The 17,807-nt window shown below is 51.9% G+C and overlaps 1 protein-coding gene across 1 annotated transcript in view; it reads right to left on the bottom strand.

Annotated features, from left to right (window-relative positions):
* SLC37A1 (solute carrier family 37 member 1) overlaps positions 1-17,807 on the bottom strand; it is a 52,920-nt gene that overhangs the window by 28,563 nt on the left and 6,550 nt on the right. Inside the window, exons 3-4 of the mRNA XM_008145771.3 lie at positions 9,048-9,276; positions 1,401-1,482 (exon numbers count right to left, since the gene is read on the bottom strand). Coding sequence (XP_008143993.2) covers positions 1,401-1,482; positions 9,048-9,103 — 138 coding nt within the window. The 5' untranslated portion in view covers positions 9,104-9,276. The remainder of the gene's footprint in view (positions 1-1,400; positions 1,483-9,047; positions 9,277-17,807) is intronic.

Genomic DNA, 17,807 nt, shown 5'->3' with positions numbered 1-17,807 from the left:
GGACCACAGAATGCGGGCGGGTCTGGTTTCCCGGGCTCTCCCCCAGCCCCGCTCCTGAGCACACAGAGCAAACACAGCATGTCCAGGGCACCACAGAGGACTGCTCAGAGCAGCTGTGCAGCTGAATGCTGACGGCCTGTCATCCTCAGACCGCCTGCCCATCATCCTTGGACCACTGCCCATCATGCTCGGGCCACCTGCCCAGAACGGACCATGGGTTCATCTCGTTAGATCTACATGGCTGGGCTAAACGCTGCGGCGATACCAGAGAAGAGTACCAGGTCCACGCAGCGGCGAGGATGCCTCCCACAAACATAAGCCTGACACAGAGGAGCTCCAATGGTAGGACTCTATTTCCATTTATGATGTTCAAGGACAGGAAAATGACTCCCTGGTGACCTTGATTACCATGGCCAGGCACAAGGAGCCTTCTGGGCCAGACCTCGACCAGGTGATGACTTCCTGGGTGAGCACGGTACACGGGACTCATTCGCTCTGTGCTCATGTGGCTGTGTCATCATCACCAGGGCACTGCCCTAACAATCTAGCCAAGGGTTCTGCTTTACCAATTCAAAGTAGCTATCTGCCAAATAGCCTTCCTCAGCAGACCACAGACAGGGAGCGGAGGAAAGGCTGCCGAGGGCAACAGCATTACAGCCCTGGGTCAGTGTCACGCCAAGGACGAGAGAGTGAGGGAGGGGCAATCGAGCTGTAACGAGCTGTCTTTGGCAAAGGACAATTTCCTTGTTCCTCCTACAAGAGTCAAACGCCACTCAAGCCTGTTGACAATCTATAGGCAAAATGATGGAATTCCAACAAGGGTCAGAAAATTATCTTGCTTTTCCCCAAGTTATGACTGGCTATTATGTAGGCTATAAAATCTTCTTTACTCAAAGTCGAGTTTAACTGGCTATTATCTACTCGAATCTTCTTTACTCAAAGTCTAGTTAAATGCCGGCTTAACAGCTTCCTGCCCGCCCATCATGCAAGCAGGAACTCGGCGTTCTAAGAATAACGAAGAGCCACCACCACAGCCCAGCTCAGGGTCAAAGCGTGATGATCGTAGGAGCGAGTTGGGAACAATTTAGGATTGGATGTTTTGGAGAGAAAATTCACACAAGAATAAATATTGAACTAAGCTTTAGGATTCTGAAACTATCAACTAATATTACTGAGAGTATACTACCTTCGAAAATATACATCCTAAAACATTTTAAATTCAGAAAAGAGAAACTTAAAAAGCAAAGCTGCCAAATAACTTGCTTCTACACAATCCATTTTCCCCAATTACCTTCCCCGCCCCCCTCCCCCCACCCCCATCTCCCCTACCAGTTTTCTCTTAAAGTGACTAGTTCCTTACAGAGATTACAGGCAGGATAGGAAACTTTATGATTTCTTACCTTAACTATGCTGATAGGCTTTCGAGATAAGTGGAAACTCGCATACAGCAAAAATGTCAAAATGAAAATGAAGGTTCGATACCTGAAACACAAAACAGTGTAGGAAATGATGCCCAATAACATGAGCTGCATGAGGAATATATGGCCACTGTAACTCTTAAATTGTCTTATGCTGCATATTATTCATTTAGTCATTATCAAGTATCAATCCTATTGATCATCCTATATAATAAAAGGCTAATATGCAAATTGACCCTAATGGCGGAACGACAGGTTGCTATGACGCGCACTGACCACCAGGGGGCAGACATCAATACAGGAGCTGCCCCCTGGTGGTCAGTGTGCTCCCACAGGGGGAGCGCTGCTCAACCAGAAGCCAGGCTCATGGCTGGTGAGTGTAGCGGCAGTGGTGGGAGCCTCTTCCACCTCTGTGGTAGCGCTAAGGATGTCCAACTCTGGCTTACATCCCCCAAGGACTCCCGGACTGTGAGAGGATGCAGGCCGGGCTGAACACCCCCCCTACCTGAGTGCATGAATTTTGTGCACCTGGCCTCTAGTATCACTATAATATTATATTTTAAAAGTGAGACTTCTGCTCGGTCCAAATTGAAACCATTTAAACATTCATTTAAAAAAAATCCCACTATAAATGCCCTAGCTGGTTTGGCTCAGTGGATAGAGCATCAGCCTGCAGACCAAAGAGTCCTGGGTTCGATTCTGGTCAAGAGCACGGATGGTGGTTGCAGGCTCCTCCCTGGCCCGGGCCCTGGTTGGGGCATGTGAAGGAGGCGATGTGTTTTTCTCACATCAATGTTTCTCTGTCTTTCCCTCTCTCTTCCACTCTAAAAGATCAGTGGAAAAATATCCTTGGGTGAGGATTAACAACAAAATTAAAAAACAACAACACTATAATCAAAGAGAAATCTGGGACTCAGAAGATGAACACATGTTTACACACAGACAGAAAGGAACGATTCTGTAGTCTGAAACAAAATTGACTCCAAGCTTCTTGTAAGCTGCTATCCTGGGCACTGGCGATCTTATTTTTTACTTTTTAGCTTCTATGCAACTTTTCCGAAGGACACAAGCAAGGCAGAGACACAAATATCTCACTGACCTCAATGAGAAAAACCGAGTGATGCTGACAAGCTATGAATAAGGCCAAAGCATAAAAATACTGGCCAAAGCCCGGCTGCTCTTTCTGGTTTATGAGAAAAGCAGTCGGGGGGCGGGGAGAGGGGGTAGGGGGAGTGCTGAAATATATGGGCGTCTAAAGAAAAGAAGGTACTTTAATAAGAAGATGGAAGTTCATTCCAGTCTAAAAATTTGAACCATGCTATTATGGAAAAACATTTCTTAAGGGGAAAAAATACATCAGGAGGAAAAAGTATCTGGCAAGAGATGATGACAGGGGTTCTCCCCCAGGAGGGCAGGTCCTTCAGTGTCCTGAGACCCAGCCCCTCGCCCCGAAGAACCCGTCCTCTTTCTGGCCTGGAAAGGCTGGTGACTTTCAAGTGGAGCGATGGCTCGGATTGATAATTACCCAGGACAGAGGCGGCAGAGATAGGAAAGAGGCAGGAGGGCCCCAGTCCACAGAGGAGCCATGTCCACTGGCCCTTGGTGGTGCTGGGACCCTCCTCCAGGCTCCGTCCACAGCTGTGATTGACACCTCAAGGGCAGCTTTCCTCCAATAACACAAAGATCCTAGGGATGCCTGCCTCTTTGGCCAGTAGGGGACAAATAAAGATTTCTGGATTAAAAAAAAAAAAAGGTCACATTTCAGGTGGGGAAAAGGTTGGTGGGACCATGGGACTAACTGCCAGGATACCTGTGCCTTAGGGAGAGGAAAGCACTCAGCAACCACTCCAGGAATGACTAACGAAATGCCCCCATGTGCTCCTCTTCATCAAGGAAACACACACTGAGGGTTTTCCCAGGATTCTTCGCTCTCCAAGCCCATGCCAAGGACCAGAAAGGAAACAAGTAAAATAATAAAAAACGAGCGCATATTTTATCCCAACGGACAAAGACTACGCAGGTGCAGTGGGGTTGTCCCAAAGTCCAGGCCTCTGTCCTTGTGTTTCTGAAAACCGTCTGTTTGAGTCAGGAATGAAGTTCTCTCAGTTCTTTGCCTGAAGCTCTGTTATCCCACCTAACTCTAGGCTCCTATCTGCCTTCAGTTGCCAGCAAAGGAAGATTCTAGGCCATCGGAACCCTGTAAGCCCTCAATACCCAAATGTCCAGCCCACAGGCTGATTCGCTGACCACTTACGTCCACACTCGATGTAAACTACAAGGGTGAGTGCAGCCTATGGGGAACCCTGGCCTGTCCCCATTTGGGTACAGGGGTCCCTTTTCCAATCTCCACAGGAGTATTCTGAAAAAGTCCTCAGACTGGGTTCCCTTCACACCTCCCAAATCTGAGTATGAAGGAAGAATCTGGTGACAGGTACGCGACCCACCAGGAGAATCTGAAGTTCATAACCACCCAGCGAGGAAGGACTTTGAGAAAGTAGCTCTACTTAAATGGGCCTTGGGTTCATGCTCTCTACCCACACATAAACAGAGTATTCTATTTATAAATGTCCTATTTTTATCAAACACATTCCCATCTTTATAAAATAGAACAAATAACCCAGAACTGAAGAGCTCCTTCATATGTTCAGACAATGTCTAAAGAGTCCTGGGCCCCGAATATACCTGCGTTCTCAGGTGGTCAAGATGGTTGGTTCCCTCCGAGAACTTTTTTATTTCTGTGGGATCATCTTAGGTTATGGGCTGAAGTCCTGACCCCCCTCAGTCCTTTGCCACTTTGTGGTTCTACCTTCATTGTCTTTCTTCCTTTATCACTCACCATGCAAGGATTCTGGGTGATGTTTCTCTTTTATCCATCTCATACTGAGTTGCACACTGCCCCCCTAAATTCATGCCCACCTAAAAGCCTCAGAACGTGACTTTACTTGGACATAGTCTTGCAGATGTAATTAGTTAAGCTGAGGTCACACTTAACTCATGGATGACCTCAAATCCAATGAGATCCTAAGTCCAGTAATTGACATCCTTATAAAAGCCAAGTGAAGACACAGGGACAGACAGGGAGGAAGACCCCCGCGACAATAGAGGCACAGGCGTGCGGAGGACTGCCAGCCACCGCCAGAGGCTGGGAGAGGCGGGAAGGACTCCTCCCCAGAGCCTGCTGTGGAGCACGGTCCTACTGACACCTTGATCTCACACTTGTGGCCCCCAGCACCGTGAGAATACGTGTCTGTTGTCTTAAGCCACCCAGTGTGTGGTACTTGGTGACAGCAGCCCTGGGACACGAATACACTCGTCTACTTTTGTGTTTCGTGTTACAGCTAGGCTTGTGAATATTAAAAAAACACAATTAAAAATGAATGATCGAATCCTTCATTCATCAGTGTCCCACTCACTTTGTGCAGTCATGCCTGACTCTAGCATTCTCGGCATCTGCCAATACTGCAGGGAGAGTGTTTGGGTTAGTCCCAAGTTTCTAGCAAAAAAGCCCATCTTGACAAGGATGGCACAGGACAGGTGCGCCTTCGAAGCTTCCTTAGAAATGCTCCCCGCTGAAGAGCAGCCGGCCCCACGGTAAGGCTCAATGTAGAACGTGTTTCCTCCTGGGAGTGTTATTTATCTCAGTCATATGCAAATGAGGAATACACAAATGCTTTAGATGAGAGTCACTGAGCAGTCTGACTTGGCACTGAAATGAGCCCAAAGACACCCTTAACTTAGAAACAATGAAACCACACAGCTGTGATGCGAGTCCTTTCCACAGCACCCTAGGGAGGCACATGCCTTCGGTGACGTCAGCACTGATCACTGGGTTAAGGGGCTGCCTGCCAGACCCCCTTAGGGAAGCTATAACCTTTCTCTCTAAGTAACTAGTAAGGAATTGGTGGGAACACACTTGGAGATTAAGTAAGTAAGCTCTTCCCCCGCAGACTGTGCGTCCTTGGTGATCCTCACCTGAACTAAGCATTGCTAATGGGGGCAGACTGGCTGTCCAGGTTACAGACACTCCCGCCTCCTTAGGAGCTGCCCGTCTGCCGTGGGGAAGGGCTTTCCTTTCTCCCGTTTACCCACTTACTGAATCACTAGCTTTCCCGTTGCAGGAAAAATCCTGCAATAGGATTTCCTGCTGCACTCTACCCTGCCTCCGTTCCTCCCTTGTCCCCCGCCTCACCTTTCTCCTCCAGCCCACCCGCGTTTCCCTTCTCCTCCGCCCCGGCTCCGCCCCGCCCTTTCCCCCGCCCCGCCTTCTCCTCCAGCCCGCCTGCGTTTCCCTTCTCCCCCGCCCCACCTCCGCCCTGCCCTTGTCCCCCGCCCCGCCGTCTCCTCCAGCCCGCCCATGTTTCCCTTCGCTCCCGGCCCCGCCTCAGCCCCGCCCTTCTCCTCCCCCCATGGCTTGCTTGCTTCTTCGAAGCTTTACTCCCTTCTGCAGCTCTTGGCTTCTTTGGACGCTGTCTTGATATGCAAATTAGCCGCCATCTTTGTTGGGGTAATTTGCATACTCGTCCTGATTGGTTGGTGGGCGTGGCTTGGCTGGTGGGCGTGGCTTAGGTGTAGCAAAGGTGCGGTCAATTTGCATATTTGTCTATTATTAGATTAGATAGCCACATGGACTCACTGGATTCCAATTGTATTCAATGGGCTATACTCCATTACTAGTATCATTTATTTTAAATAGCAAATCATCTCAGACTTGGCAGTGAGAGCCCCTTTGTTTTTAAGCGCACCCTTATTTTCGGGCACGAGATATCCCTGGCTCCTCTTACTTCCCCTGCCCCAGTGCTGACACAGCCCAGTCTCCAAAGATGCCCAGCTCCTTCGGTGGGAAACGGCACATAGACACCAAGATCTGGCACCAGGTGTGCTCAGTGCTGTGGTGTTCCCAGAGCCTCTTGGTGGGCAGGGATAGGACATTTCACACACACACACACACACACACACACACACACACACACACTCATGCAACACATATACTACATACCACGTACACACACACGCAGGCATATATATCTAGTTCTCCCCTGCTTTCTCACCAATTCCTCTTAATTTCTTTAATTCCTATCCAATACACATGATTAATTCAGTGCCTCCCCCCGCCCATCAGTGAGCAGCTGTTTCCCTTCTGTGGTATTCTTGACAAAATCTGAATCTAATCAGGAGGAAATACTAGATACATCCCAAACAAAAGACAGCCTATTAAAAACGGCTTGTACCCTTCACAAATGTCAAGGTCATAAACGACAAAGAAAGGCCAAGAAACAGTCGCAGATGAAAGGAGATTAAACCTACAGGACAGCTAAATGCAGGGTGCAGACCTGGGCTGCATCCTGGGCCAGGAAGAAAGCTATAAAGACATTCTTGGACATCTGGCAGGATTTTGAATATGGACTGTGGATTAGATGCTAGAACTGTATCAGTGTTACATTTCCTGATTTTGATCTGTGTGTGTAGTTATATGAGAATGTCTTGTTTATAGGAAATACGTGCTGATGTGTTTAGAAATAAAACAACATAATGTGTGCAACTTACTCTCAAATGTTCACAAGGCATTTTACACACACACACACACACACACACGCACGCACGCACGCACGCACGCACACACACACACAGAAGCAAAAAACAACAGTGCTTCGGATTTGTTTGCAGGTGGAGCCCCGGCCTCAAAGCTGCCCAGTTCACTGTACTCGAGATTCAAAGCCCAGGAGAGAGACCTGTAGTCCCTCCTCCCTTCTCCCCACCCCTGATTCCGCCCTGTCTCCTGCTGCACCTGCGCTGTTCGCTGTTTGAGGAAGGTCCTGGGAACAGGGCCTCAAGGGCCTCCGCTGGTTGCCGTGAGACGGAAAGTCCTGAGACTCACCTGCCTATCCCAACTGCACATAAAGGAGGGACGTCAGTTCCTCAACGGAAGTCAAAGTGATGCTAGAAAGGGGCAGGTGTGCTGAGTAGAGACACATAAAAAATGTCCTTCGTAGGAATGTTAAAGCCAGTCTCTTTAGGATTGCTAAATCTCAGCTAAAAATAACTTTTAAAGGTCAAGGAGCAAGCTGGAGGCAGAGATGGAAGAGAACTGAGACAAATGCTCTGCACCCTTGCTACCCAACGTGTGCTCAACGGACTGACGGCACCATCGCCTGGGAGGTGCAGACTCTCAGGCCCAGCCCGGACCTACGAGGCAGAATCTGCATTTTAACAAGTTCGCAGGCGACTCACATGCTCACTAAAGTTTGAGAAGCACTGCTCTATCTTTGTGGGGCTCACCCGTAAAAAAATAAGAATCTGTGATACACAGGAGTTCTTTGTAACATTCTTTTAATTTTCACCTGTGAGTTTGAAAATTATGTCAAAATAAAGTTATAAAACCAAGAAGCTAAAGATAAACTCCCGCCAAATAAAAGGTCAGTGTTGAAAGACTTGTGGCTCGATTTGCAGCAGGCATGAAATGAGAAATGCGGGGACTGCTCTGGAAAGAATGAGAAGCCTGAAGTCCCACCTGACACCCAGCAGAGGCCTGAGAAGATGCAGAGGGTGTGGAGGCCACAGGCGGGTTGTCGTGATAAGATGAAGGGGTCCAGAATATGCCTCAATGGCATAAAAATTATTTTGAGGGGAAAGCATTTGAGTTCCTGAAATCTCTTATCTGTCTAAAAGCAGAGCCCCCCACAAAAGAACGCAACTGTCCTAAGTCCCTCCCTGGGAGGAAACAGGGGAGACCGACTCATTACTGAACATGAGAAGTTCCACATCACACCCACAGACACTACCAACACTATCATATCTCCTGTCTGTTCTCCTAAGGCCCACTTATATTTCCAAAGAGTCATTTTTCCCATCAGTGCCCTGTCCTCCTCTTCTCCCCCTATCAAGGTGGCATATTAGCCCCAAATTCTAATACCTCTTTGAGTCACATTTTTCTGTAAACTCCTGTATATATGTGATGAAGTCTCTTTTCTCTTGTGAATCTTTTGGTCAGTTTTATTCGCATGCTCCCAGTTACTGAACCCAAGAGGGTAGAGGAACACTCTTCCTTCCCAACTGAGATCAGGAGGGGAGACTCCACTGAGACTGTGGGTTAGAGGCCAGAGAGCCCAGCTCTAGACTCTGCCCTCACCATCGGCTTCCTCCATGGAGCACGGAATTCATGACCACTCTCGCCCTCCCCGGAAAAGGATTCTCAGAGCACACACGCAGGGGGTCTCGGAAGAGAAAGTTGCGTTCTGGTCAGCATTTAACTTGTTTAGATTTCACTTTCTCTCTGGGAGCTCTGCCCCAGTGAGGCCACTCAGTGAGCTCCGAGTTCATAGACTGCTTTCACTCACAGGCATGTTATAACCCTGCCAGTGGCCAGCGGTCATTTTTCTGTGGGAGCCGTGGTCATTACAGAAACCACTGAAGACCACGAAGGAGTCCACATGCCATCTGTCAGCGCCAGAGCCAAAGACAAGAGGACAATGGCAACGTTCCTCGCAGCTTCCACCACTGCTAAGTGATTCCATGGTTACAGGGAGGCCAGCATCCGCGTGCATTTTATCATGAAACCGGGCAGAGCCGGCTGCACAGTGGCCCTCACCCACACTCAGGGCCATGCCGAGCGCCAGAGCCGCCAGGACTTACCACTGGTCCCGGGAGAATGAGATGATGAAGCGAATGCCGGCAGGGAGTCGAGCCATTTACGCGTGGACCACAGAGCTTTGGCCACGAAATCAGACGCTTCATAAAGAGGTTAGTAATCCTGGCTCCCAGTCTCTCTCTCTTGTCCCTGCACTCGCACAGGCTGGAAAGCAAGTGGAGATGTCCTGCTTGGTCTCGTGCCCTCCCCTCCTTTCTGCAGAGGCTGAGGTCTCTGCAATGAGAAAGAGGGGTTGAAAAGTCAGGGGTGCTGACAATGGCGCCTTGGAGTCCGGGGCAGGAGAAACTCCCTGTACAGTTGTTAGCCAGCCCAGATCAAAGCTGGCCTTCCTGGATGATGGGAATGCCCACCACCACGGCCACTAGGTGGCAGGCTGCCTGGGGAGGGGGGCGGGGCTTGTTCAGAGATCACTGAACTGAATTTCACACGATGTTCTGATGATATAAAAAGAACCACTGAGTTCATCTCTGTCTGGAAGGCATCTGGAGATCAACCCGTTCAACCTCAATCACAGTACTCTACAGAACGTTAGCATTCACGTGACCCCAGTACGCGCCCAGCGGTTACACCATGTGCTCTATCACCAGAGCCGGCCAGGGAACCGGACGTGTTCCATTCCACCCACGCCGAACCAGGCCACAGCTGAGCCACAATAACAGAGGGGAATGTGGGCCTGGACCAGATGGCAGGTCAGCAAACCAATCATTTAATTGTGGCTTTGCAACTGAATCAAAATGCATCTAAAGCTGAGGGAATGAACTTCACCTCTTAGCGGCCTCTCCACTTCTCCTGAGGCCACCTCAGAGGCCATGGGAAATGACCCCATTCTGAAGGCACAGCTGAAGGCAGAAAGGAATGGGCAGGGGGGCCCCCAAACCGAAAAGGGGCCCAGCACACCAGGCAGGTCTCCTGTCCCAAAGCCATGACTTGTCATAGTTTTTATTCCTCTACACTTGGCAACAAGGAACCTTTGGACCGATGTGTTAAATAACACAGTTCCCAGTGCATACAGAGTATGGGTCGTTCTGTCTCACACTCAGTGAAAAATCACAGGTTACAGAACTTTTACAAAGAAAGCTACTTTTGAGTAAACACTAATCTTGATTTAAAGAAGCTGATAGTTATTTAATGTCTTCAAAACATTTCCTTGGGATAACAGACCAATAATAGCAAACAGTTCCGATTTGGAGGACTTACACTTAGATTTGTAAGTGCCCGTCTTTCCGCTAGACCCACGTTCATTCGTGCCATCTACCAAATCCATCAGCCAACCTCGACTCAATTCTGGTCACACCTGTGACACAGCAACCATCCAGAAGGCACAGGAGAAGCAATGGGCAGAAAAGCTCCCTTTCCTTTAAAATCCAGCGGGCTCTTCCTCCTGTGAGCCAGGACAGAGCGAGTGCTACCGCCTTCACAGTAAGTGCAACTAGGACACGTGAAGACGGTGAGTTTACATGTGGGATGTTAAGAGCTCAGTGTCATTCCGGGAGGGGTCGATGGGGAGACATATGTAATTCTTTAAACAATTAAAAAAAAAAAAAGAGCTCAGTGTCACGAGTGCTCTTCCTCCAAAGTGCGGGCAGTGCCCTCAGAAAATCATTCCACTGAGCGCTGGCGGGTAGGACGGCCATTCCGGCCATTCCGAGGAAGAGGCGGCCAGCTCACTCCAGAGGAACAGGGAGGCCGGCTGCTGGACTCAGTGGGGCCAAATCTGGTCCATCCAGTTTCCCTCAGTCCCTCCCCGCTCCACCTCACTTCCTGCGGCCCATCCCCTCAAGGAGAGGGCAGCAGAACTGGAAATCACTGGACTTGACCTGTTTTGGGCACACAGCCCAAGCACGTAAGAGGACTTTGTAAAAAAAACGGCTCTTACTAGGCGCCCCTGGACCTCGCCACCACAACAGGGAAAAGTGTCAGCATATCCGGTTTCATTCTATTGTCAAAGCGAGCAGCTTGGGAAACACCCCATTAGAGCATCTTTACGAAAATGTGCAAAACGCACATCTTCCCAAACAGCCCAACTAGTCAACCATTAGGGACGGCCCGAGGGAAGTTAGCATTACGGGGGCCCCACCCGCAGACGCCCCCTTGGAGATCCGTGCAGCCCAGAACAGAGCCCAGTCCGTGCAGCCCAGAACAGAGCCCTGTGCTCTCTCTCCGGAGAAGAAAACAGTGCGACTCAAAGTAAAGCCAGAGCAAGACGGAAGGGTCTTCGCAGAGCTGAAGCGCTGCTGTGGGTCCGCACACCAGCCCACGCCTATTTTAAATGACCCATTAAAGACAAAGTTGCTAAAGTGGATCTTATTTTAAGGCAAAGGTGGGTGAGAATTGTATGTCCCCCCAAAACGAGTTCTGAGAGAGAGAGGAACAACGTCCTTTCCAGAAAAAACACTTTCTGTGGTTTGTGCTTTAAAGGCTCTACTCCATATGAACGATGAATGACAATGGCCCTGGCGCTTTCCCTGAGGCTTAAATACAAAAGCGCATCCTCTCCTCCCCTAGGACCAGCAAGACCTGTGCACAGAATCCCGGCCAGGGCAGGCCCAGCCGGTGAGAGGGGCCGGGGCTGGAGCAGACGTCAAGCTGGATCTAACGGGGTTTAGGGGGAGAGCCATGGGGGTAAATCTGGGCTAGTTGCCCACGCAAACCACCGCACACGATTTAAACTCAAGGTCAGGCGAGCTTTCCAGGTGGGGAGCTCCCGCAGACTGAAGGAAAGACAGGCTCAGGATTCAGAGTCCTCCGTTCAAATGCAAATCCTCAGGGTCTCCAGCCACCTGCTCCGGCAGCTGGAAGCTGGGAGAAAGGGAACCAGCGCGCGATGGTGGCGGCGGGCGGCCGGGGCACTTTCTGGCGCCTCAAGCCCTACCAATACAGACGGTCGCCGTCCCCCGTGTGGGCAGGGAGACTCACGGGCTCGGAACCAGCTGCTCCACAGACACACAACCCCAAGGCCCCGGGTGCTGACGCGCGGAGCCTCCCGGAGGCTTTCCGAGCGGCTCCTCCCCGGTGGCCGGTCCGGCGCAGGTGGACCGGGCGGCACGCCCACGTCCCCACAGCGCGGCGGACAATGCGCGGGTCCCCTCCGGCCCTGCCCCTGGCCGCCCGGCTGTTACCACGGCCACAGCTCGTGCCATGCCTGCCCGGGCACCAGCGCGCGGCTGTGGCCCAGCCCGGCGCCCTCGCCTCCACTTGCCTGGATGCCCGCTCCGCGCAGCCCGGGACGCCGGCAGGGGCGCCGCCGCTCCTCGGGACCCCTCATTCCCAAGGCCTCCCGAGGCCGGAGAGCGAGAGCGCCCGGCCCGGCCACAGCCCGGCACAAAGACGGGCGGAGGGGGAGCAGGGCGCAGGGCCCGGGTCCCACCCGCGCGGCGCCCCCACAGCGCGGGCAGCGGGCGCCCCTGCCCCACCGCGTCCCCGCTCGGCGCCCGCGGCGGCAGGTGCAGCGCGGCCGCGGCCCCGCAGGTGCAGGCGGCGAGGAGGGTCCCCGCGTCGATCGATCGCAGCCCCCGCGCCTCACCTGCGCCGCCGGGCCCGCTCCGCAGCCGGCCGGCTCCCGAGCTTCCTGCTCGCGACTTCCTGGGGCGGCGCGAGGCCCTGCGGCCCTTTCGCTTTCCTGCGGCCGCGGGCGGGCGGCGGCGGCGGCTCGGCCCCTCCCCTTTCCTTCGGGCCCTGCCTGGTCCTCCCCAGGCCTCTGAGCGGCCCGGGATCCCAAACAGCCCCGGGGGCGCCCTGGCCGGTTGTGGCCATCCCCCACCCCTCACCCCCCACCCGCCAGCGCCCGCTCAGGATTCTTGGGGCATCCAGTGTCCTTGCACCTGGCATGTTCTCCACGAGCCACCGGGAGCTCCCCAGAGGCCCTTAAGGTAGGTCTGACCTAAAGGCAGCGAAGCCAGGACCGGCATAGAGGGCCGCCTTGGCCTCCCAGCCTTTCCGCCCGCTGCCCCTTCTCCAGGGTCAGGACCATGAAGCTGGCGCTCTGCTAAGGGAACACGGGCCAAGGCAGGCTGTGTTGAACCACCTTTCATCACACCTGTACGCGGTGGCACGCAGCTCCCACGGCTATTCTGAACTCCCGCCTGGCCCCAGTCACTTGCACTGACACCCACCATTGCTGGGGCCTCAAGACAGTTCCCATGTCAACCCAGTGTCAGCCCAGGAACAACGTTTGGAATTCTACTCTGGCTTCTTGCCAAACATTGACCTTGGGCAGCCCCGAGAAGGACTGGATCATAGATGAGCATGGGGTACCCACAGAGCACTCCCAGCACACACTGAGTCCAGCACAGCCAGGTCCCAGCTCCCAGGGAGAGCAGAGAGAGGCAGAAAAACACCTTGCAATGAAATTCCTGAAAGACTGCCCCTAATTAAAACAATCCCTACGGCTAGAACAATCCAAGGCCAGGCTGTAAGCGCTCCAAAAGGTTTGTATGAACAGTGCCCTGGACCTCGAGGCACACTGCCCTGCCCAGCACCCCTTAGGCAGGCCGCCTCCTCCCTGCCAGGATACCTCCTCCCTGCCAGGCCTTATAGCCCCTCCCCCTTTTCCAGAGCACCCTAATACCTTTTCCTGTTGGTTGAGTTGGGTCATGTCAAATGCACCCCTTCTTTATGCTTTTGAGAAGTGTTCATGCAGAAAGGAAACCTGCCGGCCTCACTGTGGCCCCAAGGTACAGCAACAGGGTACCCCCCGCCCCCTCTCCTGCAAGGGAGCTGGCCCTGGGCCTCTGGACGTCTCTCTCTCTTTGGCAAGGACTCTTTCTGTGGAACTCCTCTCTCGGCCAATTCCTTCTCCTCCTTCCCCCAACGCTCTATTCCTGGTGATGCCCAAACCAGCCCAGTCTGGCTTCCATCTGTCTCCCAGTTGCCTCTCTGGCTCACACCACCGTCTGTCTGCTCAGGGCTCCTCCACTCTCCTGGAACCTGGGCATCAGCCTCCCCACTTCCAAGCTCTCCCTCAGGCAGCCACTTTCCCAGCTGCCTCCGACTGCTGTCCTAAAGCGGGTCAGATTCTGTCATTCCTGGACACCCTTCAGGATCCCCGTCGCCTGCAGGAAGGAGGCCACATTCTTCAGTACCTGGGAAACAAGGCCTGAACTCGTGCTTGCCGCTTCCTGCCCGAACCTTCTGGATGGCTCTGCAGTTTCCAAGACATGCGCTTTCTCAGGTGTTGGTATTTCTGTCTTGGCCCTTCCCACCCCAGCCTTTCCTAGTGAGCACGGACTCTGGGGCAGGTCAGCATTCTCTGTGCTCTCCGGCCATCTTCTCTTCACTACATATCTGGGCACTGTAGACACCTCTGTATCCTGACTTCCATGTGAGCCGGGACTAGTTCTTTCTAAATCTATCTTGGGGGTCAGAGAGATTCCCCAGGTTGTGCACTGTCTTGGAGGACACTGATCCATGTTTACAAACTGTACGAATGAATGCATGTGGCACAGTACAGGGCATCCTGATGTTTTTCACATTTTCTCACATAGAAAATATTTGTATGGCACTCTGGGCAAAACCAGAGGGCACCTGGGGTGGTCCATATCATATTTGCTAATTGAAAAGATTAATCTTTTAATTTTACAAAGATTAAGACATTAGTTATTTAGCAAATATTGATCTTTTATAGGATTATAAGAAATACTTAAACATGCATTAGAGGAATTTGTGTAAGACTCCCACATAAAAGTTCCCATTCTGAAATGAAAGCTTGTGATTGCTCCGACGGACTTGCAGGCTTCATGCTGACATGGCTGCACACAAGCTCAGGACAGAGCAGGCAGCTGGGACAGCACTCCTGAGACACTACTTCTTGCAGGTAGCTAACTCTGAAGCTGTTATTTACAATCACACAAATTTTTCAACAGTTGAAATGATATTTAAAGAATCGAAAAAATCTCCCTTTTCTTTCATTGATGTGTAATATTGAAATTTCTGGTGAGAATCGAGTGAACTACCCAAGTTGGATTTTTCAGATCCAGTATTTCAAAATTGTGACAAAGTGTGCCAGGCCAGTCGTGGGCTGCCGTTGACACAGCTGTGGCCAGGGTTCCAGAGAGATAAGCCCAGGTGCCCAGACTCCGGGCTGCCAACTGAGCCCACTGCCTTAACCCAAAACGTCCATGCGTGCTTTGCATTTGTTTCGATTTTATTTCAGTACGAGAGGAACACTAAAGGAGAGTGCGTTCACTCTTGCCCAACAGGTGTTAATTGGGTGCCAAGGGGGCCAGCTCTGTGCCAGCACCGAGGCCTCAGGTCCACAAGGGGTCTTTGCCTTTGAAGAGTTCACAGAGCAGAAGCCAGGTGGCAAGAACAGGGAGGCTGATGTGAGGGTGAGGGGGAGGGTTTACATTCACCCCCTAGGGCTGCCCTAACCAAGCACCTCACACTGGCCAGCCAGAAAGTGCTGGCAGGGCCGTGCTCCCTCCGAAGGCTCCGCAATCTGTCCGGCCTTTCTCTTAGCCTCTGGCATTGCTGGCTCTCCTGGTATTTCTTGGCTTGTACCTGCATCACGCCAGTCCACCTCTGCGGTCACATGGTGTCTTCCTGTGTGTCTGTTCATAGCATCTTCCTTCTGTGTGTCTGTGCGTCTGTGTGTCTCCTCTCCTAAGGACACCAGTCATATTGGATTTAGGGGCCACCCTCCTCCAATAGGGCTTCAGCTGAACTAATTACATCTGCAACTACCCTAGTTCCAAATAAGGTCCCATTCTGAGGTCCCAGGAAGGAAATGACATTTTTTTTTTTTAGGGGGGATCACTACGTAACCCAGTACTGGGCTATTATTACATAAGGGGAAACGAGTGAAAAAATGCATCCCCGGGCTAGCAACATCAGGAAGCTGTTAGCACCCTAAGCCTGAAGAGGGAGAGAGCTGAGGCTGCAGAGGAAACTGCTAGACAAGAGGAGGAGGCTTGGGGAGGGAATGCAGCCACTGTGCATGTACAGCCCAGCGGGGAAGGAGCGGGAACAAGCAGCCCACTCTCCTTCCCTCCCGCCTCCCACCAACCAACCCAAGGCATGGAGGCCAAGAGCCCCACGGATGCCCCTCCCCTCACATGAAGGCAGTAGACAGGTAACCAGCAATCCCAACACTGCTACACATTATAATAGAGGACACACCATGGGGTACAAGAGGGGGTCACCTCGCCCAGACTAAATGGTCACAGGAGGTCACATCTCAGCAGCAGAGGAGGAGTTGGCCAAGAGCACAATGCAAGCTGCAAGCTGGTTTGGGGAGCGGTGATGGTGCAAATAATGTGAAGAGGGGAGCAGAGCTCCTGTGGCAATCCAGGCCTGAGATTATGGCTGCTGGGAGTGCAGACTCCAGAAAGGTCTAGATGGTGGGAGAAAGGAGGCAAGGGACAGAGAGAAGCTGGGATGACACCCAGATGTTTGGCTTGGGCAGCTAAGTGGGTGGGGAGTCTTCATGGAGAGAGGGAACATACAGAGGACACACAGACTTGGGGTGAGGCTGGGCTAGGGATTCACTTGTACTCGCTGAGCATTTGGTTCCTGGGGGAATTTCTCAGTGGAGATGTTGACCAGGGTTGGATTTGTGGGTCTGGAGTCTCTGGAAGAAGCCGAGGCTGGCAAGAGAGGCCTGGTAGTGACAGCAACCGACAGCATGAAACTAGACGGAATCCCCAGGGGGGCTAATTTCAGGGCCAGGCAGGGAGGAGGGGCCAGAACCATGGATGGAGTGTGGGGAAAGCCAGGAGAGTGTGATGTCCAAGAAGCACAAGGAAGGCAGTGTTTCCAGAGTGAGAGAGTGGGATGATGCAAAGAAGCCAGGTCTGCTGGCTTCACCCAGAAGGTCGTGGCTGACACTTCCATGAAGGTGGGGTGGGCGGCAGACGGCTGTGGGGATTGAGTGGGCGTGGGGAAGAAGAGGCAGCATGGAGCAGACAAGGTTTCAGGAAAGGAGGAGAGAGAAGGGCACAGGCTGGAGAGGGACTGGGGGAGGAGGAAGGATAGTTTTACATGTAGGGATGTTTGTGAGCATATACAGAAGTAGGGAGAACACTACAGTAAAGCCCACACACCCAATACCCAGCTGCATCAATGATCAATGCATAGCCAACCTTCTTTCCTTTCTGTTTCGACCCACTTCCTTCTCCCCAGGAATATTTTGCAGCCAATTCCAGACATCATATTTCATTTGTAAAGTTTCAATGTGGATCTCTAAAAGATATGGTTTTAAATGTAACCACAATACCATCATCAGGGCTCCCCCAACAAGAACAATTCCATAATGGCATCCATTACCGAGCCCAGGTTCTCACTTCCTTGACTGTCCTGAAAATGTCTGGCCCTCAGTTTTGTCTGTCTTTCAATGGGGATCCAAGCAGTCCACACGTGTATGGCTGTGTCTCCTAGGTCTCTCCTCTGTAGATTTCCCCAGCACCCCCCTCTCTCTACCCCAGCAATGTGCTGCCGTCATTGTTATAGAGGCCAGGCCATTCGTCGTGCAGTCTCCCTCCCTCTGCATTGTGCTGACTCTGTCTTCATGATTCGGTCTAACATGTTTTTCCTGAAATTGACAATGAGGTTTGGAGGCTTAATCCGATTTGGGTAGACTCAAGGCAAGCACATGGCAGCTTTCTGAAGTCTTAGATGTTCCTTGTTTAGGTTCATTAATTCATCAGAAGTCAGAATTCACGGAAGTGGTGAAACTGCGATTTTCAGTCTTTCTTTCCCTCTTTGCTAGCATACTTCTGTAAAGAGGACTCCTCATCAATTATTTAACA

This window comes from Eptesicus fuscus, chromosome 3 (assembly GCF_027574615.1).
Source record: "Eptesicus fuscus isolate TK198812 chromosome 3, DD_ASM_mEF_20220401, whole genome shotgun sequence".
Lineage (NCBI taxonomy): Eukaryota > Metazoa > Chordata > Mammalia > Chiroptera > Vespertilionidae > Eptesicus > Eptesicus fuscus.
Note: the sequence above shows the minus strand (reverse complement) of the source record. Positions and strands in the feature narration are given on the sequence as shown.